Source organism: Pteronotus mesoamericanus, unplaced genomic scaffold (assembly GCF_021234165.1).
Source record: "Pteronotus mesoamericanus isolate MK-2021 breed Mesoamerican mustached bat unplaced genomic scaffold, CSHL_Meso_final contig_1018, whole genome shotgun sequence".
Taxonomy (NCBI): Eukaryota; Metazoa; Chordata; class Mammalia; order Chiroptera; family Mormoopidae; genus Pteronotus; species Pteronotus mesoamericanus.
Genome location: NW_026555002.1, coordinates 3,733,430 through 3,758,544, shown reverse-complemented (window position 1 = coordinate 3,758,544; position 25,115 = coordinate 3,733,430). Strand labels below are relative to the sequence as shown.

Genomic DNA, 25,115 nt, shown 5'->3' with positions numbered 1-25,115 from the left:
CTTATAGCTTATTTTCTTACTGGTTCAGGATGGAATTAAGAATCATACTTGCATTTAATTTTCATCTCTCTAGTCTCTCTCAGTCTGGGATGGTTCCTCATCCTAGCTCTTCTATGAGACATTTTTGGAGAGTACAGTTAATTGATTTTATGTCTGTCAATATGAGTTTCCTTGATTTTCTTTGGAAACCCCCCCCCCCCTTGATTTTAGAGAGAGGGGAATGGAGAGAGAGAAACATTGATGGGAGAGAGAAACATCAGTTGGTTTCCTTTTCGAAGCTACCCCAATTTGGGAATGAACCCACAACCCAGGCTTGTGCCCTGACTGGGAGTAGAACAAGGGACATTTCAGTTTGTGGGACTACGCCCAACCAGCTGAGTCACACTGGCCAGGGCTTGATGTGTCTTCAAGATTAGTTTCAGTTTATGCATTATTGTCAGGAATATAACATAAGTGAGGCTGTGCCCTCAGTCTTATCATATTAAGAGGCACATGGTGTCAGTTTGTCTTACTATTTTTTAAACTCTTTATTTACTTATTTTTAGAGAGAGGGTAAGGGAGAGAGAAAGAGGGAGAGAAATACTGGTATGAGAGAAACATTCAGTTGTCTCTCATACATGCCGCGACTGGGGATAGAACCTGCAACCCAAGCATGTGCGCCAACTGGGAATCGAACTGGTGACCTTTGACCTTGCAGAACAATGCTCAGCCAACTGAGTGACACTGGTCAGGGCAGTTTGTCTCATTATTAATTATGTTTCCTAACTCAGTAGCAACCAGATGGAAGAGATGCATAGGGCAAGGTAAGTGGGAAGGGGTTTGGAGCTTCAGGTACTCTCTGGCGTGCCACCCCTTCTCACACCTTGAAGCCCTACTACAATTTGTTTAATCATTCACCTTTTGATGGACATTTGTGTTGATCATAATCGCCAAATGTCAGCTAATTATAAATAAGCTACTACAAATATACTGTACTTGTCTTTTGATGGAGATTTCTCTTGAGTGTGTCTAGCAGTGGATTGTAGGATCATGGGTTTAGATTTAATAAATAATTTAGACTTAATAAATAATGCCACACTGTTTTCTGAAGTGGTTGAACTAATTTGCACTAATGAAGTTACTAATCTTGTGTTACCTTAATCCAGATGTGGCTAAGGTAAAAATGTCTGGCTTCTGGAATGGGGACAGGACTAGGCATTTGTTGGGTGTATGTGAAGGAGTGCTAGGGGAGAAGCTCTTTTCTGTTTTCGTGAAAATGGAGAAAAGGAAGTGTGGGGCAGATTCAGGTTCCATGGTGTTCAAGCTTTGTTAGTCTCTTGGCAGACTATGCGTAGTACTGGCTGGACTTAATCCCAGATTTGCCGTAGTTTTCTTCTGGGTAAGTTTTACATACCCAGGATACTGGAGATTTTGAAGTACCAGGTAATTTTTATAAGAAAGATTCAGGCGGTTTTCAAAGGTGTGTCTCTTTTGAATTGTTAGTAAAATAGGGGTAGCTCATCAGTCTACTAAGATTTCTGGGAAGCAGTGTTGGGGAGCATGGGTCGTGTTGAGCTGTCAGCCACGGGGCTGGGTTCTGATGCTGCTTTGGCTTCTCTTTGCTTTGTTCAGACAGGACTTTATTACATAGGTCTGCAGCTCCTTCGTGTTGACAACGATTGCACATGCCCAGAAGTCATAGACTTAAGAGTTGAGAGGCCAGGGTCTCCCTTTCCTTGGTTTCAGACCCAACAATAAGAAAGAGCTAGGTTGATCTCTTCTTTTTCTGTCTTGAACATGTGCTCACATGTACATAGTGATAGATAAGGTCCCAAAGAGGAGCTGAGGAAGCCAGGAAAAGCAGAAAAATATATAAAGAAAAATAAAAAGTTACAGTAGTACTAGAGATAAAACAGTTGTGAGGGCTAATTTAGCTCATAGCTTTTAAGAAGCTGACAAGGCCAGATTTTACTGCATTCATTGTCGAGTACAGGATGCAGTTTATTGGAGAAGACCCACTTCCTGGTATCAATTACTGAAGGAATGTATTACTTGATTTCACTTAAGGAATTTTAAATAATGGACAGTCCTGAAATAGTAGTTATGTAGAGAGATACTCTCTCAGCTATTAAGTCGACTCTCTTTAAAATCTTAGGGTGGACCTTTGTCTGAGGTCTTTATCCCTAAAATTGGAGTAGCTAAAGGAGAAGAGGTCAGAGGAGAGAGGTGATCACCTTATCATCTGCCTTATCTGCTCTGTGGCAGTTGCTTTTAGCCTGACAAAGATGTGCTAATGGGGTGGTATCAGAACTAACGGAATGTTTTGCTCACGTTCCTCAGAAGCACTTCCTGCCGTTGTGTCCACTTGATGACCTTTTCTGACTCCTCCCTCAGAGGTTTGAGTGCCCCTCTCCTTCAGAGGTCCTCGGACTAGGACTGGTCCTCTCAGAGTTCTCGAGGCCTGTGAGTTCTGCTATGCCATGTGTTACTGGCATCATCGGACAGGACCTGAACGAAAGTCCATCTGTTTATTCATCCCTTTTGTACACCCCCGAGTTTCTTCTTTTGACCCAATCTCCCAGTTTCATTCCTTTTTAAGACCTTTCTACTGAGGATTCTGAAATGTTACTTTCGTGTTAAATCTTTCCATTTGTTAATCTGTTCATAGAATTTTCCAGCATTATTAAGGTAGCTGAAGCCCATCTTGCCCTGGTAATTTTACCTCCTGTCCAGCTCTCGGAGTCTACCAGTACACTTTCCTGCACCATGGAGATAACGTCGGCAGGCAGAATCACTGCCTTCGTCCTCTTCCATTCACATGCCTGTTTGGTTCCTTTACCGGTGTGACCGTTCAGCCTGCTTGCTTCTGTCACCTCTCTATAATTATCAATACCCTTTCACACTCACATTTTCTGCTATAGACTGTAGGCTATAAGTAGTCACCATAGCCATTATCCCTCCATGTTGTACAGAATCTCCTCTTCTCTGGAGTTCCTGCTGACAACACAACTGTGTGTCCTTTTCATTATCATCAGGCATAGACCCTGTGGGCTCACCCTTTACTTCATTGTCTTTTCTACTCTCTCCTCTCTGTCATTATCCTGAAGTCACTTCAGAGTCCTTCCAGGCTCCTGGTTCCTTGGCGTCCCCTCCATCTTTAATTCTTCTAGTGCTTTCATTTTTATCCTTACTACATCAGCTTTTTGATATTACCAACATACCAAATTTGTACTCTCTCCTGTTCTATTTTTTAAATTTTTAAAAAATCTCAACCTGAGGATATGCTTCCTGATTTTTAGAGAGGGGAAAGGAAGGGGAGAGAGAGAGAAACATTGATTGGTTGCCTCTTATAGGTGCCCTGACTGGGGATGGAACCCGCAACATTTTGGTGTATGGGATGATGCTCCCATCAGCTGAGCCACCCGGCCAGGGCACCTCTCCTGTTGCTGCTTCCTTCCCTGTTGTGCCTAAAGCACACTTTCGCCAGCACCCTCCACATGTCCTCTTGTCCTTCATTTGCTGCTAACAAACCTGAAACCCTCCTTCAGTCCTGTTGTCAGCTGTCTCTGCCCTAGACCCGGGCTGCCAAGTCAGGGAAGGAAACCCACAGCCACGCAGGTAGGTGCCATCCCATCCTGATTGGGCCTTCAGCACTACTGTCACCGCCTGCAGCGGTGTTCTGGGTTAGATCCTGTAACAGCACGACACCTGTTGGAAAAACTGGTGAATTCTTAATAACCAGCTCTGGAGATGAGTTAATAGTGGTGTACCATCAAATGGGAATTCCCCTCAGCCTTGTATCCCCTCCCCCTGCCAAAAAAACCCCCACAAAATAAGTTTGGAGGCATCCTAAGTCATTTGGGTCTACTTTCCTCTTGTCACAAGTAGATGGGAGTAAAATCTTTTTTTTTCTCATTTGTTCTCTGAAACCTCATTTGTACTGCCTTCCCAGAGACTTCACTTGCATCGTATTTTTGCTAAGTTGTTTCTTCACTTTTTGATTCTACTAGTACTTTTCCATTAAGATACTTTTATCTAAAATTTTAATAAATGGGAAGCTTCTTTTCCACTCGCTTTCATTTCTCTCAGCCTTTTCACAGCTAAGATTCTATAAAGAGTTGACTGCATGTAGTCTCCCTAGCCACTTCTCATCCCACTGAAATCGAGCTCTGTCCCCTACCCGTGTCCTGTAGTGCATTCTGCAAATCACCAGTGATTTCATTGTGGAAGCCAGTGAAGACTTTTTAGTCCTTCTCTTTTTTGACTTAAATACCTGAGACTTGTGAATTTTTCCATTAAAAAAAATTGTGCCAGAACTATCTTTGTTATATACACAAATTAGAAACTTACTAGGAACAAATTAGAAACTTACTAGGAAAGAATTACCCATAATTCCACTACTCAGAAGAAAAATATTGTCCTTGATTTCTGCTTTGGGAGAGTTTTGATCAATTTTTGGTTGCAGTTATGTAGATGTACTTCAAAATCTATGTCTTCCCCATCCCTATTCTACACTGGAGTTCAAGGTCTATATGACAGTCCGTTAGATGTCTTTTCAGGTACCTCATATTTTGTCCAAATCTATTGTGTCCTTCCTCTCAAAATCATTTCTTTCCTATTTTATCCTTCCTTTTGAGCTTTATATACAAATTCAAAAGGTACTTCATCGCTGTGAACCAAAGGGAAGCTGGTTCAGTTCCCAGTCAGGGTACATGCATGGGTTGCAGGCCAAGTTCTCAGTGGGGGATGCGCAAGAGGCAACTACACATTGATGTTACTCTCCCTCTCTTTCTCCCTCCTTCCTGTCTCTCTAAAAATAAATAAATAAAATCTTTAAAAAATAAAATAAAAAGCACTTCATCCCAGTATTGAATTCTGTAGATTACATTTTATTTCTGCATCCTCTGTTCAGATTTTCTTTCCAGATGGAGCAGTGCTTTTTCTACTTCGGGAAATATTTTATGGAGCAGGCTATTTGAATGGCTTCTTGGTTTTGTACAGGCCATTGTAAGGGAAAGAGGGAGGGCATTCGGGGGGAAGGGCAGGGCATGAGCAGAACGACAGAAGAAGGGGAATGCAGTGAAGAGTAGAAAGTTCTCATTGGGTTTTGAGTTTGTAGGTGAAACAGTAAGAGATTAGTTGAGGAGGTATGAGCTGTCAGATTGGTGGGAACCTGAAACACCAGGAGTTCTGGTGATACACACAGTAGGTTTAATGGACTGTTTTAAAGAGGGGTAGGCATGACCAGAGCAGTGCTTTAGGAAGATTGATCTTTTTTGCATGTGAATAGTTAGAGGCTGAGTCAGGGAAGCCAAGTAGAAATTTTATTCTAATCCAGACATGAGTTTACAACGGTTTGACTGTAATGAAAGAATGTAGGAGGAATCTTGAAGGAGGAATTGACTATATTTGAGACAAGATGATTGGATATGAGGGATAGAGAAACAGAAGGAGTTTCAGGTAGCTCTGGGCTTGTGAGCCTAGCTGACGGGTGAGTGGTAAACACAGTGGTGCCTTGGTCAGTTGTTGATGAGATAGACATCTAGGAGGATCAGACATCTGGACATGCCGTACAGGCCATGGTAGAAAAGAAGCAACGCTGTAATTTACAGTAGCAGTGGGTGCCTTCCCAGGATGGGGACATTCAGAAATTTGTGGGAGATGGGCTATTGCTATAACAACACCCCCACTCCCTGCGTGCCACCCGTCACTCTTCCATGATTTAGTAGGCAGGGTTCTAGTTGAGAAATAACAACACAAGGTTCAAGACAATGTCTTAACAGTTTATAGTAAAACAAATCATGGGTACATTGAAGGAAGTTAGAGAAGAGAGACTTTTAGGGAATGGTGACTAAATAAGAAGGAAATTAAGGTAGGGAAAAAAATGATATTGTACTGGTCTTGGATAAAGGAGGAAATGGTTTCAAGAACAGGCAGTCTAGAGAGGCAGGAGAGCTTGGTGGGGACACAGCAGCCAGAGTCGGGTTCAGATACTGACTGCTGTAAAAATCCAGAGCTATTTTCTCATGGTCACAAGTCTCCTAGGGTTTGAGTTGACAACATTTAGCTTGGTGAGGTTTAAATGGTCATGAAGCCTACGCTAATGTTAATACCTCACTACATCCTCAGAGAGGACAGCTGAGGAAAAAGGCCCAGCTTCCATTCTAATTTATAATTTGGAGGCATCATGAAAGAAAATCCCTCCGGTACATGTAAATACATTAGAACTGGGCTCCTTTAAATTGATTTAGAAGGAGCAATCTGGGGTGGGGAATTTGGAATTACTGGTTACTGTACTTCAAACATTTAAATTAGACTTCTTCAACAGTGATAACGTTTATATTTCCTGCTTTAATTCATAGAGGAGAATGAGCAGAACACCACTCTGAGTAAAGCAGGTTTCTTTAGTTGATAATTAAATTTTTTGGGTTATTCCTCTTAGGTCCTTAAGAGTTCAAGAGAAATTTTTACTTTATATCTTCTTACAAAAACCATGTTATAAATGGTAGTTAGGTTCCTAGATCAAGGCATTAAACTTCTGAACTTTTAATGTTGGCTCAGCATGGTAGTTTGGCACTACCTAAAGGTTTGTCAGGTGGAATGATAACACCAGAACAGGATTTCCTTCTTTTTTTTTTTTTTTTTTTTTTTTTTTTTGGTGCTGCGAGCATTTAAGATGTGCTCTCTCAGCAACTTTCAAGTATATAATGCAGTATTGTTAGCTATAATCACCATGCTATATATTAGATCCCCAGAATGTTACTTTTTAAATTTTTTATGTTTTTTAAATATTTACTTTTCTTTTTTTCTAGAGGGAGGGGAAGGGAGGAGAAAAAAAAGGAGAGAAATACCAGTGTGCGAGAGAGAGAGAGATGGATCGGTTGCCTCTCACACACACCCAACTAGAAGCCTGGCACATAACCTAGGCATGTGCCTGGAACTGGGAATCGAGCTGGTGACATTTTGGTTTGCAGGTCGGTGCTCAGTCCACTGAGCCACACCAGCCAGGGCTGTTAATCGTGTAACGACGTTTATAACCATTGGCCAGTATCTCTCCATTTCCCTCACCCCCAAGCCCTTGGTAACCGCTACTCTACTTACTAAGTTTGCCTGTTTAGATTCCACATATAAGGAATATCATATAGTATTTATATTAGCCTGTTAGTTTAACTTGATGGTTCAAGATAATTTTTTAAAGAATCACTAGAGTATAAAGTGCTAAGCAGAAAGTGGGAAGAATTGTGGCAAAAGCTGTGAGACAGGAAGGGAGTGGGGTCCTTATTTTAAGAATCTCTGATACACCTCATGGTGATGGGAAAGCCATTACAAGGGAGCAGTGTAAATTACAATGGAGATCTGTGAAGCTTTATTCCCTCCCCATTACTTTAAAGTGAAAGAAGAAAATCTTTAGTTCCCAGTGCCCTGCATGATCTGTTCTCAGTAGCTTTATCTAATAATATGCCTCCTTTCTTTAGATAAGCATAAAAAGATGGTGAATTGGAATATAAGGGTGGATATATTCATTTCACTTTGCCTGTCGGACTGTGGTTGAGAGGGGCATAAACAAAAGACACTCCCTAGCTACACTTTCTGGACTGGGATTCTGCATTTAGTCATGACCAACTATATGGAGGTATTTTTCTCTCTAACAGGTTTCTCCAACATATAAAAAATCTTGTAAACATACGGAAAAGAATGGCAGCGGAAACGCAGACACTGAACTTTGGGCCTGAATGGTGAGTTTTCAAAATCTCATCTTTTTTGATACTGGATGGCTAGTACAGTAGGAAGGTATTTTTATGGGTGTTGGGTGGTTCGCCTTATGTGCCTAGTTGAAAACAATGTAGCTAGCCTAGGAATAAATTATATTTGGTTAATGACTATATTTATAATTTATTTAAAAAAGTTTCTTGTTCTGGTTATGTTATCATAGTGGAATTACAACTCCTCACAGTTCCAGTACCCAATCAAATTATTTACTTTTTTGTTTGAGCCTTTGTCTAGGTACATATACAATTTTATATAGTTAAAACATATGTGTATGTTTTCTGCTATAATGCTGTTTTGTGAGCACTGTTCATAGACTCACTTGAAAAGTAGTTTTTATTGAATTATTACTTGAATTTTATTTTATTGATGGGCTAAGCAAGTTATCTAGAATTATATTGGCTGTTAACAGTAGCCCATCTACGATTGGGTTATCATTTGCTGTAATAATACTGACCTTCGAGTCTCTTACAGATGTTTGGACCTCAAATATGTAATTCTCATGTCATTTTGAGATCCGTCATATTGTAGTGTGACTTTTATCCCCTTCTTCTTCCTTTCCTCCCCAAAGTTGGTGATTGAAAATCCTCTCAAGTGACAGTGAATAATTAATTTAGTTGCTTTTTCCATTCAAACCTTAAACCAGAGGCAATATATAAAATAGGTAAATTGAAACAGCGTCTTAAACACTCTTGGTTGTTCAGGTGCTGTTGGCTTGATAAATGATGCAGACTTCCTGAAGTCACTCCCTATCTGAGGATTCTTCCTAATTTACCTTTTTATATGCATTTATAGATACAATTCCTAAGTATTCTGGGCTCTTATAGTTTAGCATTTGGAGACAGGAGAGATCACTATTTGAAGTTCTAAGAACTGATACCTTTTCTATACTTTGAGAGTTTATTTTGGAACTATTGATACAAGTAATGCTGAACCTGTGTTAGTTCTTATTTATATTTTAAAAATAATTTTATTACCAAATCTGTGTAGGTTTCCCCACTATCTGAAAGTGGATTGTTCCTATGAAAACTCCGATAAGCTGAAATGCTGTAAAGCAAAGCAGCAGCTCCCTCAGGGATACACGTTGCTAACAGATGCGCAGAGTAAATGAAGTAAAGCCTACATGCTCACAGACGCAGTTCAGAGCCGCCGGGCTGCTGCCGAGGCACTGAGTATGGTTCCTGGGGAAGGAGCTCGGGGCCACTCTTGCTGCTTAACATTAGTTACTCATTGCAAAACAGATGCTGAACACTTTCACTTTTTGCCTTTTTTCGTTAAAATGGTAACCCTCATCAAACTTTTTGGTTAGTGAGAACACGTACTAATGTAGGTCTTTAGTAAAAGTGAAGTGGCGTAAAGCAAACTTTTTGAAAAGCAGGGAATATCTGTATGTTTCTAGAAAAATTAGAAATTACAAGTAAACCAGAAGATATAATCACCATAATTTCACCATCCATGATAACCACTATTAATAGGTTGGTGTATCTTTCCAGGTGGTTTTACGTATGCTTGTGTATATGTACATTTATTTTCATAAAAAGTAGGATCGTATTGTACATTCAATTTTGTAACCTGCTTTTAAAAAGAAAGCCACATCAAAAATATCTTTTTATCAGTATTGCCTGTTACCGTAAATGGTGCCATTGTATGGATGTAGTATTTATGTAGCTCTGGCTGGTGTGGCTCAGTGGATTGAGTGCCCGCCTGCCAACCAAAAACTTGCCAGTTCGATTCCCAGCCAGGGCACATGCCTGGATTGTGGACCAGGTCCCCAGTTGAGGGTGTGTGAGAGGCAACCGATTGATGTTCTCTCCCTCTCTTTCTACCTCCCTTCCCCTTTTCCTAAAAATAAATAAATAAAGTCTTGTCCTGCATTTTGCGTTTGTCAGTCCAGTTTGTTCCAATGCTTTTGCTACGTTTTGTGTGTGTTCTTAAACAGTATTAACCTACTGGCAAGTTTATATGAATTATATAACAGTAATTTTATAAGTTTCTGTATTTTGCCTATTGCGTAGCATACTTTGTTACATATTTTATTAAATATTAATATTAGCACATCATTCTTTGAAGTAGTTCTAATTTATAATATCACAAATACTACATGAGAATTATTTTACTCTCTTTCCAACAACTGGTATTGTCAGATTTATTCATTTTTATTAATCTAATGGGTGTGAAGTGAGACTTCTGTTTGTTTTAATCATGTTATTTTTATAATTTGGAGAAAAGTGTCCCCTCCGCACTTCTGAAGCTTCTCAGGGACATGCCATGGTACCTTTCAGGTTAATGAATTGCCACATGGTTGTATAGTTATTTCTCAGTGAACTGCTCTCTCAGTGAACTCTGACAGCAGGTTTTGTTAAAGCTAAAATCTTGGATATCTTGAAATGAAGGGATTCCTTTCTGTCCTTTTAAAGAGCTAAAATGAGAAATTGTATCATATATTATATAAAAATAAGAAGCTGACACTTACTGTCTTCTGTGTCTTGTTTTCTCTAGGCTCCGAGCTCTGTCCAGTGGTGGGAGTATTACATCCCCTCCTCTTTCTCCAGCATTGCCGAAGTATAAATTAGCAGACTATCGTTATGGCAGAGAAGAAATGCTAGCACTTTTCCTTAAAGACAACAAGGTAAGAAAGTAGGAAGGAGTTCAGAATTATTCCGAATGCGTTGTAGGGGTATGTACAGTGATATAGTGATACATGAGATAACCATGTTTTTTTTCTCTACCTTACCTTTTGAAGTTGTGCTTTGAAATCTGCAGTAGTTAACAGAAGCTCTTTTAAGTGTAATGCACTTTTTTTCTTTTTTTTTGGAGCTGGCCTAAGATTTCATTATATGAGTAGAAAGCTTCATGGAAACAGGAAGAATAGTCAGCACTTAATGCTTATCTTAAGTCATTTCCTCTTAACCCCCCTTTCACTCCTCTTTCTATTCCAATGTGATGGCTGACAAAGGAAGAATTTCTCTCTCTTTTTTTTTTTTTAAGTCTTCACCCGAGGACATACTCATTGATCTTAGAGAAAGGGGAAGGGAGGGAAAGAGTAACATCAGAGTGAGAGAGAAACATTGACCGGTTGCCTCCCACACATCCTCCAGCTGGGGATTGAACCCCCAATCTAGGCATATTCCGTGACCTGGGATTGGATCAGTGACACTTTAGTGCAGCAGGGCCTCCCTTCTTTTTATTGCACATCTTAATCTTTTTTCCAGTTAGAAGTTAGGAGGGAGAAGAAGAATTATTTCTTTTTCTTTACCTTTTTGAGCTAAATATTTAGTGGAGAGGAAATCTGAAAAAGGGGATGTCACATTTGTGTCACTTACGAATGATGAAAACTCAAACAGTATAAAGTATACTTTTCTTATCTGACTAGTAAGAAATAATAATTCTGTTTTAAAAATATACTTTGTTTTTAATTTTATTAATGGGTAGAATCTCATTTTAATGATGGTTGCTAAGGACAGATACAGTTGCTTGTAAAAACTTTTTTTACCACCTTGTGCTTTGAGTTAAATGTGGAGATTTTTACTCTCCTCCTATGCACTCTGGAATACCAGAGTTAGTGCTGTATCAAATCTGAAAAGGATAGTCCGATGGGAGGACTTGGGGGCAGAGTTTTACTAGGGTATTTAATATTGGATCCCCAAGACTGTGTAAGTACCGCCAAAGATAACTGGCTGTATAAGCTTTTTATCCATATTTATAATAACATAAATAGGAGAGGTTTTTATTTTTTTAATCTTCTTGAATTGGAGGGATACATTAATCTCATGGTCATGTGTTTGATCAAACAGATACCTTCAGACCTTCTGGATAAAGAATTTCTGCCTATCCTCCAGGAGGAGCCCCTGCCACCATTGGCTCTTGTACCATTTACAGAAGAAGAACAGGTTTGTGCCTAGCTTTGAGTCTCAGTTGAAATCCTTGTTCCTTCCCAGTGAGACCTGACAATTAGAGGTTACTACTTAGATCCGATAGAGTATACTTCATCTCCGCAGGTCTGCTTCCTTCCTACTGTTTCCTTGGTATATGGGTGCAGAGAAAATGTTATTTTACAGGGTGAAGGGGTCCTGCTTTTCAGAAAAGTACAGTTTTTCAGAAGTAATTGGCATCCTGAATTTTTACCAGTGTATTCAACCGTTAAAGAAAAATGTAGATCTTCAGCTTAAAATGTGCTTAAGAATGCTCCTCTATCACCAATTTTTTAATGATTGTGTGAGAAAATTAGATGTTTGGGCTGGAAAGTAACAGCTTTTGTGTTGTCCTACTATAGTATACTATGTCCAAAGATAAAGAGTTTCTGAGTTCAAGGAACTTAGGGTGATTGTAGTAAAATGGAGAAATAAGACCTTTGTTGGAATGCTGAAATGCTACCTTAATGATGAACCATTACTTTTAAAAGAAAAAGCTATATATTGAGACATAATTCACATGCCATAAAATTTACCCTTTAAAGTATACAATTCAGCAATTTTTAGTGTATTCACAGAGTTGTACAACCAGCACCACTGATCTAATTTGAAAACATTTTGGTAATTACTTTTGTGACACCCCAGAATATTTCCTCTAAACTCTTCCCATATTTTGCACGAGGAAGTGACCATTAAGGAAGAAAAGCTTATTAAAAGAACTCTATTCTAACTGTGTTAAGTTCTAAGAGAGGTGTGATAGCGATCTTTGGCGATTTTCAGGCCTCATACTTACGTAAGCAATTTTTTGTTTCTGGTTTCTTCTAAGTTGGTCTAGTTCCGTGTTTATTCATGAAACCCAGTATTATTGATATTTTTATTGACCAGATGGTATTTATGGCTGTAAAGAGCACATAGGAAAGAAAGGGTCCTGTCTTGAGCCGTTGCTGAAATGTTCCTTTTCAAAATTTACATTTGGCTATACAGGGTAGGGCAAAAGTAGTTTTACGGTTGTGAGTATGAGAAACTCAGTGTTTATTCTTGTATTATTCTGTTATTTTCCATACGAACAACTATAAACTCGCTTTTTTCCCACCCTGTATTTTGGTTTTTATTTTAATTGTTTTTAAAGATTTTATTTATTTTTTTAAAGAGAGGGAGAAAGGGGGAGAAACATACGTGTGTGAGAGAAATATCAATCAGTTGCCTCTTGCACATGCTTCCAACTGGGGACCTGGCCTGCAGCCCAGGCATGTGCCCTGACTGGGAATCAAACATGCAGCCCTTCGGTTTGTGGAACGATATTCAGCCCACTGAACCACATCAGTTAGGGCAGTTTTTATTTTCTTAAAAATATTTTTATTATGAAGTATTTCAAATAGACAAGTATAGAGCATATTATTACAAAGTATATTACCAGTATATTATAATTCATTTATATCAAATCTTAAAATTATGACATATTTGTGCCTTTTTGTTTTAAGAAATAAGATTTCTTATATAGTTGAGATAGCCTGAGGTATAACCCTTCCATCCTTTCCAGAGGTTACCAGGAATTGGATTACTTTCCTCATTTGTTTAACTACTTCCATTGCATATTTCTTTATCCATACACCATTATAGTTTCATTTTGTAGGATTATAAATTTTATATTGAAGATACCACACTGTAGTTTTTATTCAGCTTTTTTCCTTTCAGTAATGATTTTTAGATTTATCTGTGTTGATGCACATGGCGTTCATCTCTGCTGTATAGTATTTCATATGTGAGAAAATCCACAGATTTTAACATCTCTCTGCTTGAATATTTAGGTTGCCTTGAACTTTGGCTATTATAAATTATGTTGCCATAAGTGTTCTTAAAACATGGTGTAAAATTGAAATCTCTGGGTTTTGGTCTTTGCATTTTTTACAACTTTACTGGTGTTGCCACTTACCTTCTTTCGTTACTTAAGCCAGAGTGCACTCTTGCCACCAGTGAGGGGGCATCTTATTTTAATGCAATGCTCCAGTTCTTGGTTTTTACATTTTGGCCAAAATGATGGCTGTGATAGTTGTTTTTAATTTGTATTTTCCTAGTTACTAGTGAGGTTGAGCATCTTTTCATATGCCTATGGGCCCTTGGCGTCTTTGATTTATCTGTATTCTTTGCCCATTTTTCTATTGGATTGTTTTTCTTACTGATTTTATGATTTCTTTATATTCTTAAAAACCAATAAAATACTTAATTTTATTATAAAAATACTTATATTCATTGTAGAAAATATAGAAAGGTATAAAGAAGAAAATCTCATAAACTTACCATGTAGAGATAACTATTTGTTAACATTTAGTAAGTTTTATTGCAATCTATTATCTTTGTATATCTTTAGTTGTCAAAAGATAATCCAACTGCATAGTTGAAGGATTATGCATCATGACCAAGTAGGATTTATCTTCCAAATACAAGAGTGGTGCAACATAAAAAAAAAAATCAATGTAAAACATCACATTAATAGAATGAAGGGGAAAAACCCCCACTTAATCATCTCAGTTGATGCAGAAAAAGCATTTGACAAAATTCAACACCCTTTCACGATAAAACACTCAGTTATCTAGGATAGAAGGGAACTTCGTCAATATGATTAAAGGTATTTATGAAAAACGCACAGCTAACATCATACGGTTATGTATTAGTTATGGGGACATGTTCTGAGAAGTGCATTGTTAGGTGATTTTGTTGTTGTGGAAACATCATAGAGTGCACTTAACATACAACCTAGGCGGTGAAGCCTCCCACGCAAGTGGGCTGTGTGGGACAGCCTGTGGCTCCTGGGTCACTCAAGCCTGTACCACACGTTACTGTGCTGAGTACTGCAGGCAGTTTTAACACAATGGTATTTGTGTATCTAAACACAGGGAAGTTATAGTAAAAATACATCCACCAGTAACATAGTAATTATTACTATTATCAGGTATTATGTATTGTACATGACTGTATGTGCTGTACTTTTATATGACTAGCAGCTCAATAAGTTTGTTTACACCATTATTAACACAAATATGTGAGTGATGCTTTGCACCACAGCATTGCAGCTGCTAGGATTTACTAGGCAATAGGGTTTTTTCAGCTCTATTACAGTCTTATGGGACCACCATATATGTGTTGTCTTCTTTTGACTGAAACGTAGTTCTTTGGTCCATGACGGTACTTATTAGTGAAAGACTGAAAGCTTTCACCTTAAGGTTGAGATAGATATGGATGCCCACTTTCCCTGGTGATACCCAGCATTTTGTGGAAGTTCTAGCCAGCGTAGTCTGGCGAGAATGAGATAAGAAGCATTCAAATTGAAAGAGAAGAAGTAAAACTATCTCTATTTACAGATGATATTATCCTATATATAGAAAATCCTAAAGAATCCACAAGATAACATAACACTAATAAATGCATTCAGTACAGTTGTAGAATATAGGATCAACACACAAAAATCAGTTGTATTCCCTGTACATGAGCAATGGACAGTTGGCAAAGGAGATTGGCATCAGAAACAATAAAATACTTAGGAATAGATTTAGCCGAGGATGTGTAAGACTCTTTTACTTAAAAATTACAAACTTCTGTTGAAAGGAATTAAACAAGACTTAAGTGAATGGAAAGGCACCAGTGTTCATTGAACCTTCTCAGATTTAATATTGTTAATCTCTTGATTGCCAGTGCAATCCCTATCAAAATTCCAATGGCTTTTTGGGTAGAAATTGATTCTTAAATGTACATGGAATTGCAAGGGACCCGAAATAGTCAAAAACAATTTTGAAAAGTACAAAGTAGGGGGACACATACTTTCTGATTTCAGAACTTAGAACAAACTACAGTAATTAAAACTATGGCATAAGGCTAGACATACAGGTCAACAGAATAAAATTGAAAGTCCAGAAAGCAAACCCAGTTGCACCATACTGCTAAATTGCTTTTAAGAAGTTTTGTTTAAGGATAGTGCTTTTGTTTCATTGCTACCATAACTGTAGTACTTTGCCATTACTTTTTGTCATGTTCACTATTTCTGTTTTTGAAATTTGTTTATTTTTTGACTAAATATAAATCACATGGCTTAAAAATAAAAATTAACATTCTCGTATATGATAGAAAATCACCCATTTTGTTCCTAAGCCACCTACCTCCCTTTTCCAAAGGCAGGCAGTGTTAGCAGTTTCTTGTGCATTTTTCTAAGTAAATATATATATTTTCCCCCTTTTGTACAAGTGATGGTGTACACTAAGCATTCTTTTGCACTTTCAACTTTGAGTATTTCTATTGTAAAATTTTTCTGTATATTTGGAAAAAAATTCTTCTGTTATTTTATATTTCTCCAGTGCAGTGCAGAGTTATCAAATGTTTCTATTTATATTTATTTTTTGCTCTTTACCAATTTTTATTTCAGATATTAATCTTTTTCTTGTTGATTTATACTATTTATATGAGCTACCCTTGTTCTCTAAATTTTTAAATTCCACTTATTTATTTTTAAATACAGAAGCTAATTTTTATATAATACAGTATATCAGTTTTAACCTTTTGTGATGATTCTTCCAAAATTTTTACCTGTTCATACATATATTTAATAATTTATTTGTATTTTTTTTACATGATTTCCTAGATTTCTTAGAGACTAAGCGGGCCAGAAAAGCTTTTAATAAGTAGGGAGACTCGTTGAATGTGGGTGCAGCTCTTTGGTCTTCCTGGTCTTTACCAGCTCTGCATACATTCCAGGAACAACGTCTCACGAACTTAGAGTTGGCATTGATCTTTGCACTGCCTACTCTTGTGAGAGTGTCTTCCAGCACGGAAAAGTGGAATTAATTGCCAGTGATCAGCGAAACTGAACCTCCCAAGTTATGTTGCCTTTACTGATACCAACCGACTGATTACTGATGCTGTGAAGAATCAAGTTGCAGTGAACTCTACCAACTTGGTGTTTGATGTCAAACATTTGATTGGACATAGTTTTGATGATGCTGTTGTCTAATCTGATACGAAGCATTGGCCCCTACCATGGTGAATAATGGCAGCAGGCTCAAGGTCCAAGTAGAATACAGGGGAGAGAGGAAAAGTTATTATCCAGAAGAGGAAGTGTCATTTAATAGTGTTTACACAGATGAAGGAAATTACAGAAGCCTACCTTGAGAAGATTGTTACCGATGGTGGTGTCACAGCACCTGCTCACCTCAATGACTCTCAGTGTCAGGCTACCAAAGATGCTAGAACTATTGCTGGTCTCATTGTGCTTAGAATTATCAGTGAGCCAACTGCTGCTCTTACTGGCTTATATCTTAGATAAAAAGGCAGGAGCTGAAAGGAATGTGCTGATATTTGACTTGGCAGGTGACACTTTTGGTGTGGTTAATTCTCACAGCAGAGGATGGAATCTCTGAGGTCAAGTCTACAGCTGGGGCCACCTACTTAGTTGGAGAAGACTTTGACAACTGAATGGTCAACCATTTTATTGCAGAATTCAAACAAGCATAAAAAGGACGTCAGTGAGAAGAAGAGGGCTGCTTGTCACCTACATACTGCTTGTGACTGTGCTAAGTGCATGCTGTTTTGTATGCAGGCCAGTGTTGAGATTGATTTGCTCAGTGAAAGAAGCGACTTCTGTACTCCTGTGCCTGATTTGAAGAATTGAATACTGACCTTTTTTGTGGCACTGTGGACCCTGTAGAGAAAGCCATTTGGGATGCCAGGCTCTACAAGTCCCATGTCCATGACGCTGTCCTGGTGGGTGGTTTACCCATATCTCCAAGACTCCTGCAGGACCTCTTCAGTGGAAAAGAGTTGAATATGGGTGTCAACCCTGGTGAGGCTGTTGTTTAGGGTACAGCTATCCAGGCAGCCAATTGTTTGGAGACAAATTTAAAAATAATCAAGATTTGCTGCTATTAAGATGTCAGTCCTCTTTCCCTTGGCATTAAAACTGCTGATGGACTCATGGTTGTCCTCATCAAGCACAGTACTACCATTTATACCAAGCAAACACAGACCATCACGATCTATTCTGACAACCAGCCTGGTGTGCTCATCCCGGTTTATGAAGGTGAACATGCCCTGGCCAGGGATAACAACCTGCTGGGTCAGTTTGAACTCATGGGCATACCTCCTGCACCTTGTGGTGTTTCTTAGATTAAAGTTACTTTTGATATTGATGCCAGTGGCATCCTCAATGTCTCTGGTAGGGATGAGTACAGGAAAAGAGAACAAAGTTCTACCATTAGTAACAAGAAAGGTCATTTGAGCAAGGAATGTGTTGAGCGCATGAATCATGAAGCTGAGAAGTACGGAGCTGAAGATGAGAAGCAGTGGGACAAGGTGTCTTCCAAGAGTTTACTTGAATTCTACGCTTTCAGCATGAAGCGACTATTGAAGATGAAAAACTTCAAGGGAAGATGAATGATGAGGACAAACAGAAGATTCTTCAGAAGTGTGATAAAGTTGACTGGCTTAATAACCAGGCTACAGAGAAGGAAGAATTTGAACATCAGCAGAAAGAGCTGGAAAAAGTCTGCACCCTTGTCATTACCAAGCTGTTCCAAAGTTCAGGAGGCGTGCCAGGAGGAATGCCTGGGAACTTCCCCAGTGGCGGAGCCCCTCCGTCTGGTGGTGCCCCTTGGCCCACCATTGAGGTTCATGAAGCCAACCTTAACCGTAGATTTAGCATTCTTCTACACAAAATACTGAAGGACCCAAATCGGTAGTAAATTCCATAGCAGTTTTAAAAGTTGAGGTGCTGTACAGTAAATAACTGGGCATTCTTGATACTTGAATATAGAACATGTGCACAGGGAAAGGAAATAATCAAGTGGAAAATGTGGTGTTAGATAAAACTATTTAAAATTGGCGCCCCTCTTCCCCTCCAAAAAGAGATAGGAACACTTGCTCTTAGATACCAAAACATGATCAATAGAACGAGTAATTGAATCATTTAGAAATGTCCCATAAGATTTCTAAGAAATTAGTATTTATTAAGTAGCTACACAAGTCATTTGGAAAAATCTAAGATTATTCAACGGATGCTGTTAGGAACTGTTGGTTAATAATTTGAAAAAGAATAAAGTTAGGTATGCAGTACAACTACACATCAAAACTAGTTCTGGAATGACCAAAGGAGCAAATTTTCATTTTGTTTTTGTAATTAGAAAGTTTATCTTAAGGTGTAGTGGTCTGGACGCTGTAATGGCTGGGCTGAACGGGGAGGTGGGGCAGTCACAGAAGATCTTTGAGGTCCGTTTTTAGAGGCATTTACAATGCATCATTTAGATTTCCTGACACTTATTTTGTAGCCTTTGTTGTTTTAAAAATATGATAGAGTAGGATATTGATTAAAGCTGACAGAAGATTTATTAACATTTTGATGTTTGTGCTATGGATGGTCAGGTCTGCTTCAGGGATTATTTAGATATTTGTAGACTAGAGTTTTGCTTACTTTTTCACCCATTACTCCTATAGGGGAGGTAAACACTTCTAATAACCTGAATAGCTTCTTGCTGCCTATCTTAAACTTCCTGAAATTACCTGAAATAGATATTTTATCTTTAAAATGAAAGTTAATTTTGTGCACACATGCTCTCTCTGTATGTATATATGTATGTATAAAATATAACTAGGGAAAAACTTTTCTTAGAACAAAATTGATGCTCAAACAATATCTTTTAATGTTGCTCCTTTGATATTTCCCTTGAATGTATATCTCAGTTTGGGAAACATGACTGTACTTTACACTTACAATTTAGACAGTTGTTACCAGATTGGTTTATTTATTTATTTGCCATTAAAGAAAATTACTTCATGTGCTTGTTTTTGATTAGATAATTACCTCATGTGCCTGATTTTGAATAGATTATACATGTGTGTATGTAGAAGTTTCAAAAAGCACATACAGTGAAAAGCAAGTCTGTCAGTCACCGAAACTCTGCCAGTTATTCTTCCTGAGGGGTAACCACTGTTTCCATTTCCTTGTTCCCCTTCCAAAGATGTTTAATACAGCTGTAATTATTCATACAGTTGACCTTAAACAACGTGGGGGTTAGGGGTGCTGACCCCCTGGGCAGTAGAAAATCCATGTATAATTTTTGACTCTCTAAAAATTTAACTAATAGCCTGCTGTTGACCAGAAGCCTTACCAATAATCTACACAATTGGTTAACACATATTTTGTATATATGTTATATACTATGTCCTTAAAATTTGAGAAAAAAATGTTATTACAAAAACCATGATGAGAAAATACATTTATTATATATATTGAAAAAAATCCACCTGTAAGTGAACCTGCGCAATTCAGACTCTGTTGTTCAGGGGTCACTGTGTGTTGTTTCCTTTGAATACATAAACACATAAATGGTAGCACGCTCTGCACACTTCTCTACACTTGACTGTTTTCACTTAAGCATCTATTCAGGAGATAATGGCAAGTGTTTATTTAGCATTTAATAAGTGCCAGACACTGGTCTAAGCACTTGTTGTTTAATGTAAGTGCTTGCAACAACCCAAGAAGTAGGTTCAAATGTTACTCCTGTCCACAGTGTGTAGATGAAGAAAATGAGGCGCAGAGACGTGGAGTGAAGGAGCCAAAGTTCAGTCTCAGGCAGTCTCGCCTCTCCTTGCTCCTAACTACACCTGTGCTTTTATCTTCATATGCTAGGTTGGCCCTATGAAATTGCAGTGTTGTGGATCAGAAATGGTTGAATATTAGCAATTTCATGTGGTTCATCCTAATAGGTTGCCTCATTTATTAAAACAACTGCATAGAATTCCATGTGTAGATGACCATGATTTTTCAGTTAGCATTCTGTTGGTTGATACTAAGCTGGTTTCCATATTTTGCATTTACAAAAATACAGTACTGCAGTTAAATATTTTGCTACATAGGTTATTTTTCACAAATATAAGAGGAGCAATTGTTTCAAAGGTTATGGACATGTAAATACACTTTGAGAATCTGCCTTGCAGAGGTTATAGCAGTTTGCACCTCAGTGGCAGTGTGTGAGGATGTGGGTAAGCATATGAGAGCTTCCCCTGCACCCTGTAGCTGAGTGCGTTTGAGATGCGTACAGGTGACAGGTGGCTAGGCATTCCTTTGAATGGGGTCCTGGCATACATATTGCAGTGAGCCCTGACCTGTTTTTCCAGTTTTAGAATATATTAATTTAGATTTTGAGACTCCATAATCTTGCTTAATTGTGTCCCCAGAGGCATTATTCCATAATTCCACTGGTCACTCTGTGCTGAAAGGTAAGTTAATGCATTGTTTCAACCAGCTTTTTAAAATTATAATTTGAAATAAGTGGTTTTGGGTTGGGTGTCTTCCTCTGATTTTTAGTTATTGGCTACATCTTAAATCTTCACTTTTGAAGTTACATGATTATGTGATTATATATCTATCACACTCAAGTAAAAAAACAATTTAATAAGTTTTTAAAATTTACCTGAAATGCAATTCTGAAAAAGACAAGTAATGAGACAGGTAATGAAAAAGTTTATTAAAACAAGAAATTTAATGAGAGACTTTTCTACCAACTATATGTTAATTTCTTCAAACGAGGTATAGACATTACATGTTGATTTTTGAATCAAAACAACAAATCAGGAGTTCACAGTGGAAAACAATTTGGATGTAAAATATTAGTTGGAAAAATTTTTTTTCAACCCAGTTTTTCAGTCTTACTTTTCTTTCCCTTTTCCCAGGAGTGTCCCTTGGCTATTGGCCATGCTCAAGTTGCATTTCCCTCACACGGTGTCCCACACCGCTGCACTTGTGCACAAATGTCTGTTAGGTTGTAAGTGTATAAGAGGTATGCGGGTGAGGATGTATTCCAACATTTTCTGTGTTTAAAACTCCGGTGAAATTCTCCTTCAACTTAAAGTTGACCCTTGAACAGTACAGGTGTTAGGGGTGCTGACCCAAAAATCTACTTATAACTGCTGTGTTTTGTAGATCATTTTTCAAGATTTTTATAATTACTCTTGCTTTACTTTTTCCTAACCCTCTAAACATTTTTAACTCCAGGCCTCCTGTCCTTCCCTTTGTGTTTGAAGTATGCCCACCCATTACTATCTCATTGTACTCGACCCTGTTCCAGGTTAGATGTGGGTACAAGTGTAGGCCAATGACTGATTGGGGTTTTATTTTTTTCAAGCATTTTCCTCCTTCCCCACTAAGATGGTTGATCTTACATAGATTTTTATTTGGCCCTTCCTCATTAACTTCTGATTCCTGTCATTCTATTAAATACTGCTTGGGCTGGCTCATTTGCATTGGTGAGCAAAATGAGGCAAAAATATTCATTTTCCTCTTTGTCATGTTACTCTTGAGTCAGACCTTTTTGTGACTCCCTCTCATTTCTACCTTTCACTGATTAAAGGACCCTTTCAAATCAGGTCTCTCTTACGAAGTTTTCTGTGTTATGATGCCTATTTAACATGTCTGCTTTGGATATATACAGCATTTAAAGTTTAATATTTCCTCACTAATTCTAGCATAGTGTAAGGCATTGGCTGCCAATGTTTGTTGATTTGAAATGTTCATTTAAAATTTCCAGCTAAAATCAGGTTTTGGATCATCTTAGCATGTTGTGTAGTTATGGTTTCCCATTGCTATTAGTAATTAGCTGCCATTTTGTAGACCCAATGGGAGACGGGGAGAAGCACCATGCAGTCTTATCTATTTTATCCATTTTTTTCTTTCTTTTTAATTTTTTTTGGCAGAGAAACTTTTCCATGTCTGTAAATAGTGCCGCTGTCCTGCGCTTGACAGGACGAGGAGGAGGAACAGTGGTGGGGGCTCCTAGAGGTCGAAGTTCTTCAAGAGGGCGAGGTGAGCTTCCATGTGGGCAAGGCACAATGGAGGAGGCGGCGGCGGACAGGAGAACCACTGTACAAATATTTTCATACTTGATTTTTAGAAAACCGCTCTTTGACATTAACTGCATACTAAATATTCTAAACATTTGTTTTCTGAACCATTTCTCGATGTACTGCTTCACAACCCTGATATGGAGCAGAGGAGGGTGATTCAAGCTTAGAAATTTGAGTGTCAAGGATTCTAGATGGTCCTACTTTTGCATATCTTTGTCCTCAGGGAGCTTTGCAGTTGGAGAACCAGAGCTCCCTGAAGTGCCTTGGCTGCTGGAGCAGCATCCAAGTCCCTGCAGGCCTCTGTGACACAGGGTTTCTGTATAAGGCCATGTGCCAAGGGTGTCCCCAGGTAGAGAGAGACTTTATAAAAGCTGTCTCATCAGTACTATGGCTGTTGTAGGGGGTAGAACAAGAAATAATTATGCAGCCTAAGTTTACTATATTTGTGTTTTTTCTTACAAGAACAATTCTTATTTCCATATTACTTGTTTCTTTGATATCTATTTTGGGTTCATTGATTTTCTGCTACATAAGGGCATTCTTGATGTTTGTCATGTAAATATTTACTTGAGCACTTACCTCTTAGTCGTTTAAATCATAGTGGTAGACTAAACATCCCTAGTCGTTTTATTTGTGGTGCTGTAGAAACGGGAGAATTGGGTATTTGCAACGATGGAGGCCATTGTGTACACATATCGCACCACCCAGATTGGCATGATTATGAGTATGGAGTATCCACATTGTTTTTTCTTCAAGTTGTGCCATATGAATAGCGTAAGTTATAATCGGTCTTTATAGAGACCGTATGAAATTGTGCATTCCTGTGGAGAGGTTTCTTTCAGTAGTCCATTCAGAATGTGGTAATGCAGGTGTTATGAATGAAGTAAAGATTAACTAAAACTCTCCACTTGTAGGCCAGTTACTATTACTAAGTTGTACGTGTTTTCCTCTTCAAATTCGTCAGTCTCTATAATGGTGGTTTTTACCCTGGGGAGTTGTTAGAATCATCTCAAATTGACCAGAAACGCCTCTGAGAGAATACTTGGTTGGGGAGATTTAGGCATCTGCGTGCTTCAGAATTCAAGAGCTCCATGGGCCATTGAGATTTCCAAGTACAGGTAGGTTCCCCTGGTCCGGAATTGGACTCGAGGCGTCCGCATCTGGGTGGTGCGATGGTGTTCTGGTGATGGCTTTGGCCTCCTGCGGGGGGTTTCCTGTGTTTCTCTGCGGTGGACTCTCAGCAAGGAGAGGTTTCACATGCTCAGCTTCATCTCCAGTACTTTTCAGGATAAGTTGTAACGAGATCTTTCTGGTCAGGAAGTGTGGCCCGCAGGCCAGCTGTTCTGTGTGCCTCAAGTGACTACCAACGTTGTGTGCTGCAAATACCAACCAGTCTTTCTAAACAGACTTAAACAAAATTCCATGTCAAGAAACAAATGAAGTATTGATCAATTTCTCCCTGCTTTCTGGCTTCTTTGAAGTATAGGGTTATCACACAGGATAGAAGTCATACATTCAGAACTTAAACAGGGAATGTACGAAGATGTATTTCGTGATGAAAGCAATGACTTTTTTGACATTGATGTGAAAGAATGGCTTGAAACTACTCAAATGAATGTTCTGACTTTGTGAAAAATAATTCTAACATCATTGTCCTCAACCGTGATTCTTTTTAATGGCCTCATAAAACCACTAATCTGTGGTTGTTTCATCTCTACTCATTAATTTTAACTTGTTGGTTAAATAATTATTGTGGCTTTTTGGGGGGAGGTGAGGGGCATGGGCAGAGCTGCTAACATTAGGTGATAATCCTGGCTCTTTACAGTTTGGGGAAACTTTGATATGAAAATTGACTGACTTCCAGACTTCTAAATATCATAAACTAATAAAATTTAAACAAACAAATGGAGGGGGAAACAGCATAATTGTCATCTTTCTCTCTTATCTGGTGAAGAGGTTTAACAATAAAGCAGACCCACACAGCTGTCAGCCACTGTATTTATTAAAAGGAAGTATATTTTAATCCCCCAAAAGAATAGGGTGAAATCTCACATAAAATAGTCCTTTAAATTGAGCTTTATGAAAGAGTCATTATGTTACATTTACTTGCTCTTTCTTATTTGGGAAGGACACTTAGAAGTGATTATGGGCCTTGTGTAGTTTGAAGATTGTTTCTATATTCTACAAGCTGTAAAGCTCTAGAATCTGATTTGTTTTATGTGCCCACTTTTAAAGCTTTGGTCTCACAAGGAGGTCCAGTGCTAATGATAGTCAAAACTGGCAAAAAATCTTGAATCTGTGTCTGTGTTTTGCTTGTTTTTCTGGCAACCTGGAGGCTGTGTTTCACGTTCATATGTTTTCAGAATAAAATACTTTTTCAAGATGATACATACTTAATGGTATTCTGGAGAAAATTGTTCTCTAAAAGGACAGGGTACTTTTTTTCTTTCACTCTAAAAATTATCATTGTAGGGATCAGCCCAGTGATGTATAACAGTTTTTATTACACTGTTTTAGGATCTTAAATAAAGTGTACACATTTCCTAAGGAGAGAGGTACTGAAATTGGGAATTGACT

General features: G+C 38.3%; 1 protein-coding gene and 1 pseudogene across 5 annotated transcripts in view; both read left to right on the top strand.

Annotated features, from left to right (window-relative positions):
* Positions 1–25,115, top strand: part of GIGYF2 (GRB10 interacting GYF protein 2) — a 107,793-nt gene that overhangs the window by 13,550 nt on the left and 69,128 nt on the right. For all 5 annotated transcript variants that reach the window (XM_054571454.1, XM_054571447.1, XM_054571471.1 and 2 more), the window contains 4 exons: positions 7,632–7,715; positions 10,246–10,375; positions 11,541–11,636; positions 22,389–22,497. In XM_054571454.1, the coding sequence (XP_054427429.1) occupies positions 7,675–7,715; positions 10,246–10,375; positions 11,541–11,636; positions 22,389–22,497 (376 nt within the window). In that variant the 5' untranslated portion in view covers positions 7,632–7,674. The remainder of the gene's footprint in view (positions 1–7,631; positions 7,716–10,245; positions 10,376–11,540; positions 11,637–22,388; positions 22,498–25,115) is intronic.
* Positions 15,215–19,220, top strand: LOC129068483 (heat shock cognate 71 kDa protein-like; annotated as a pseudogene).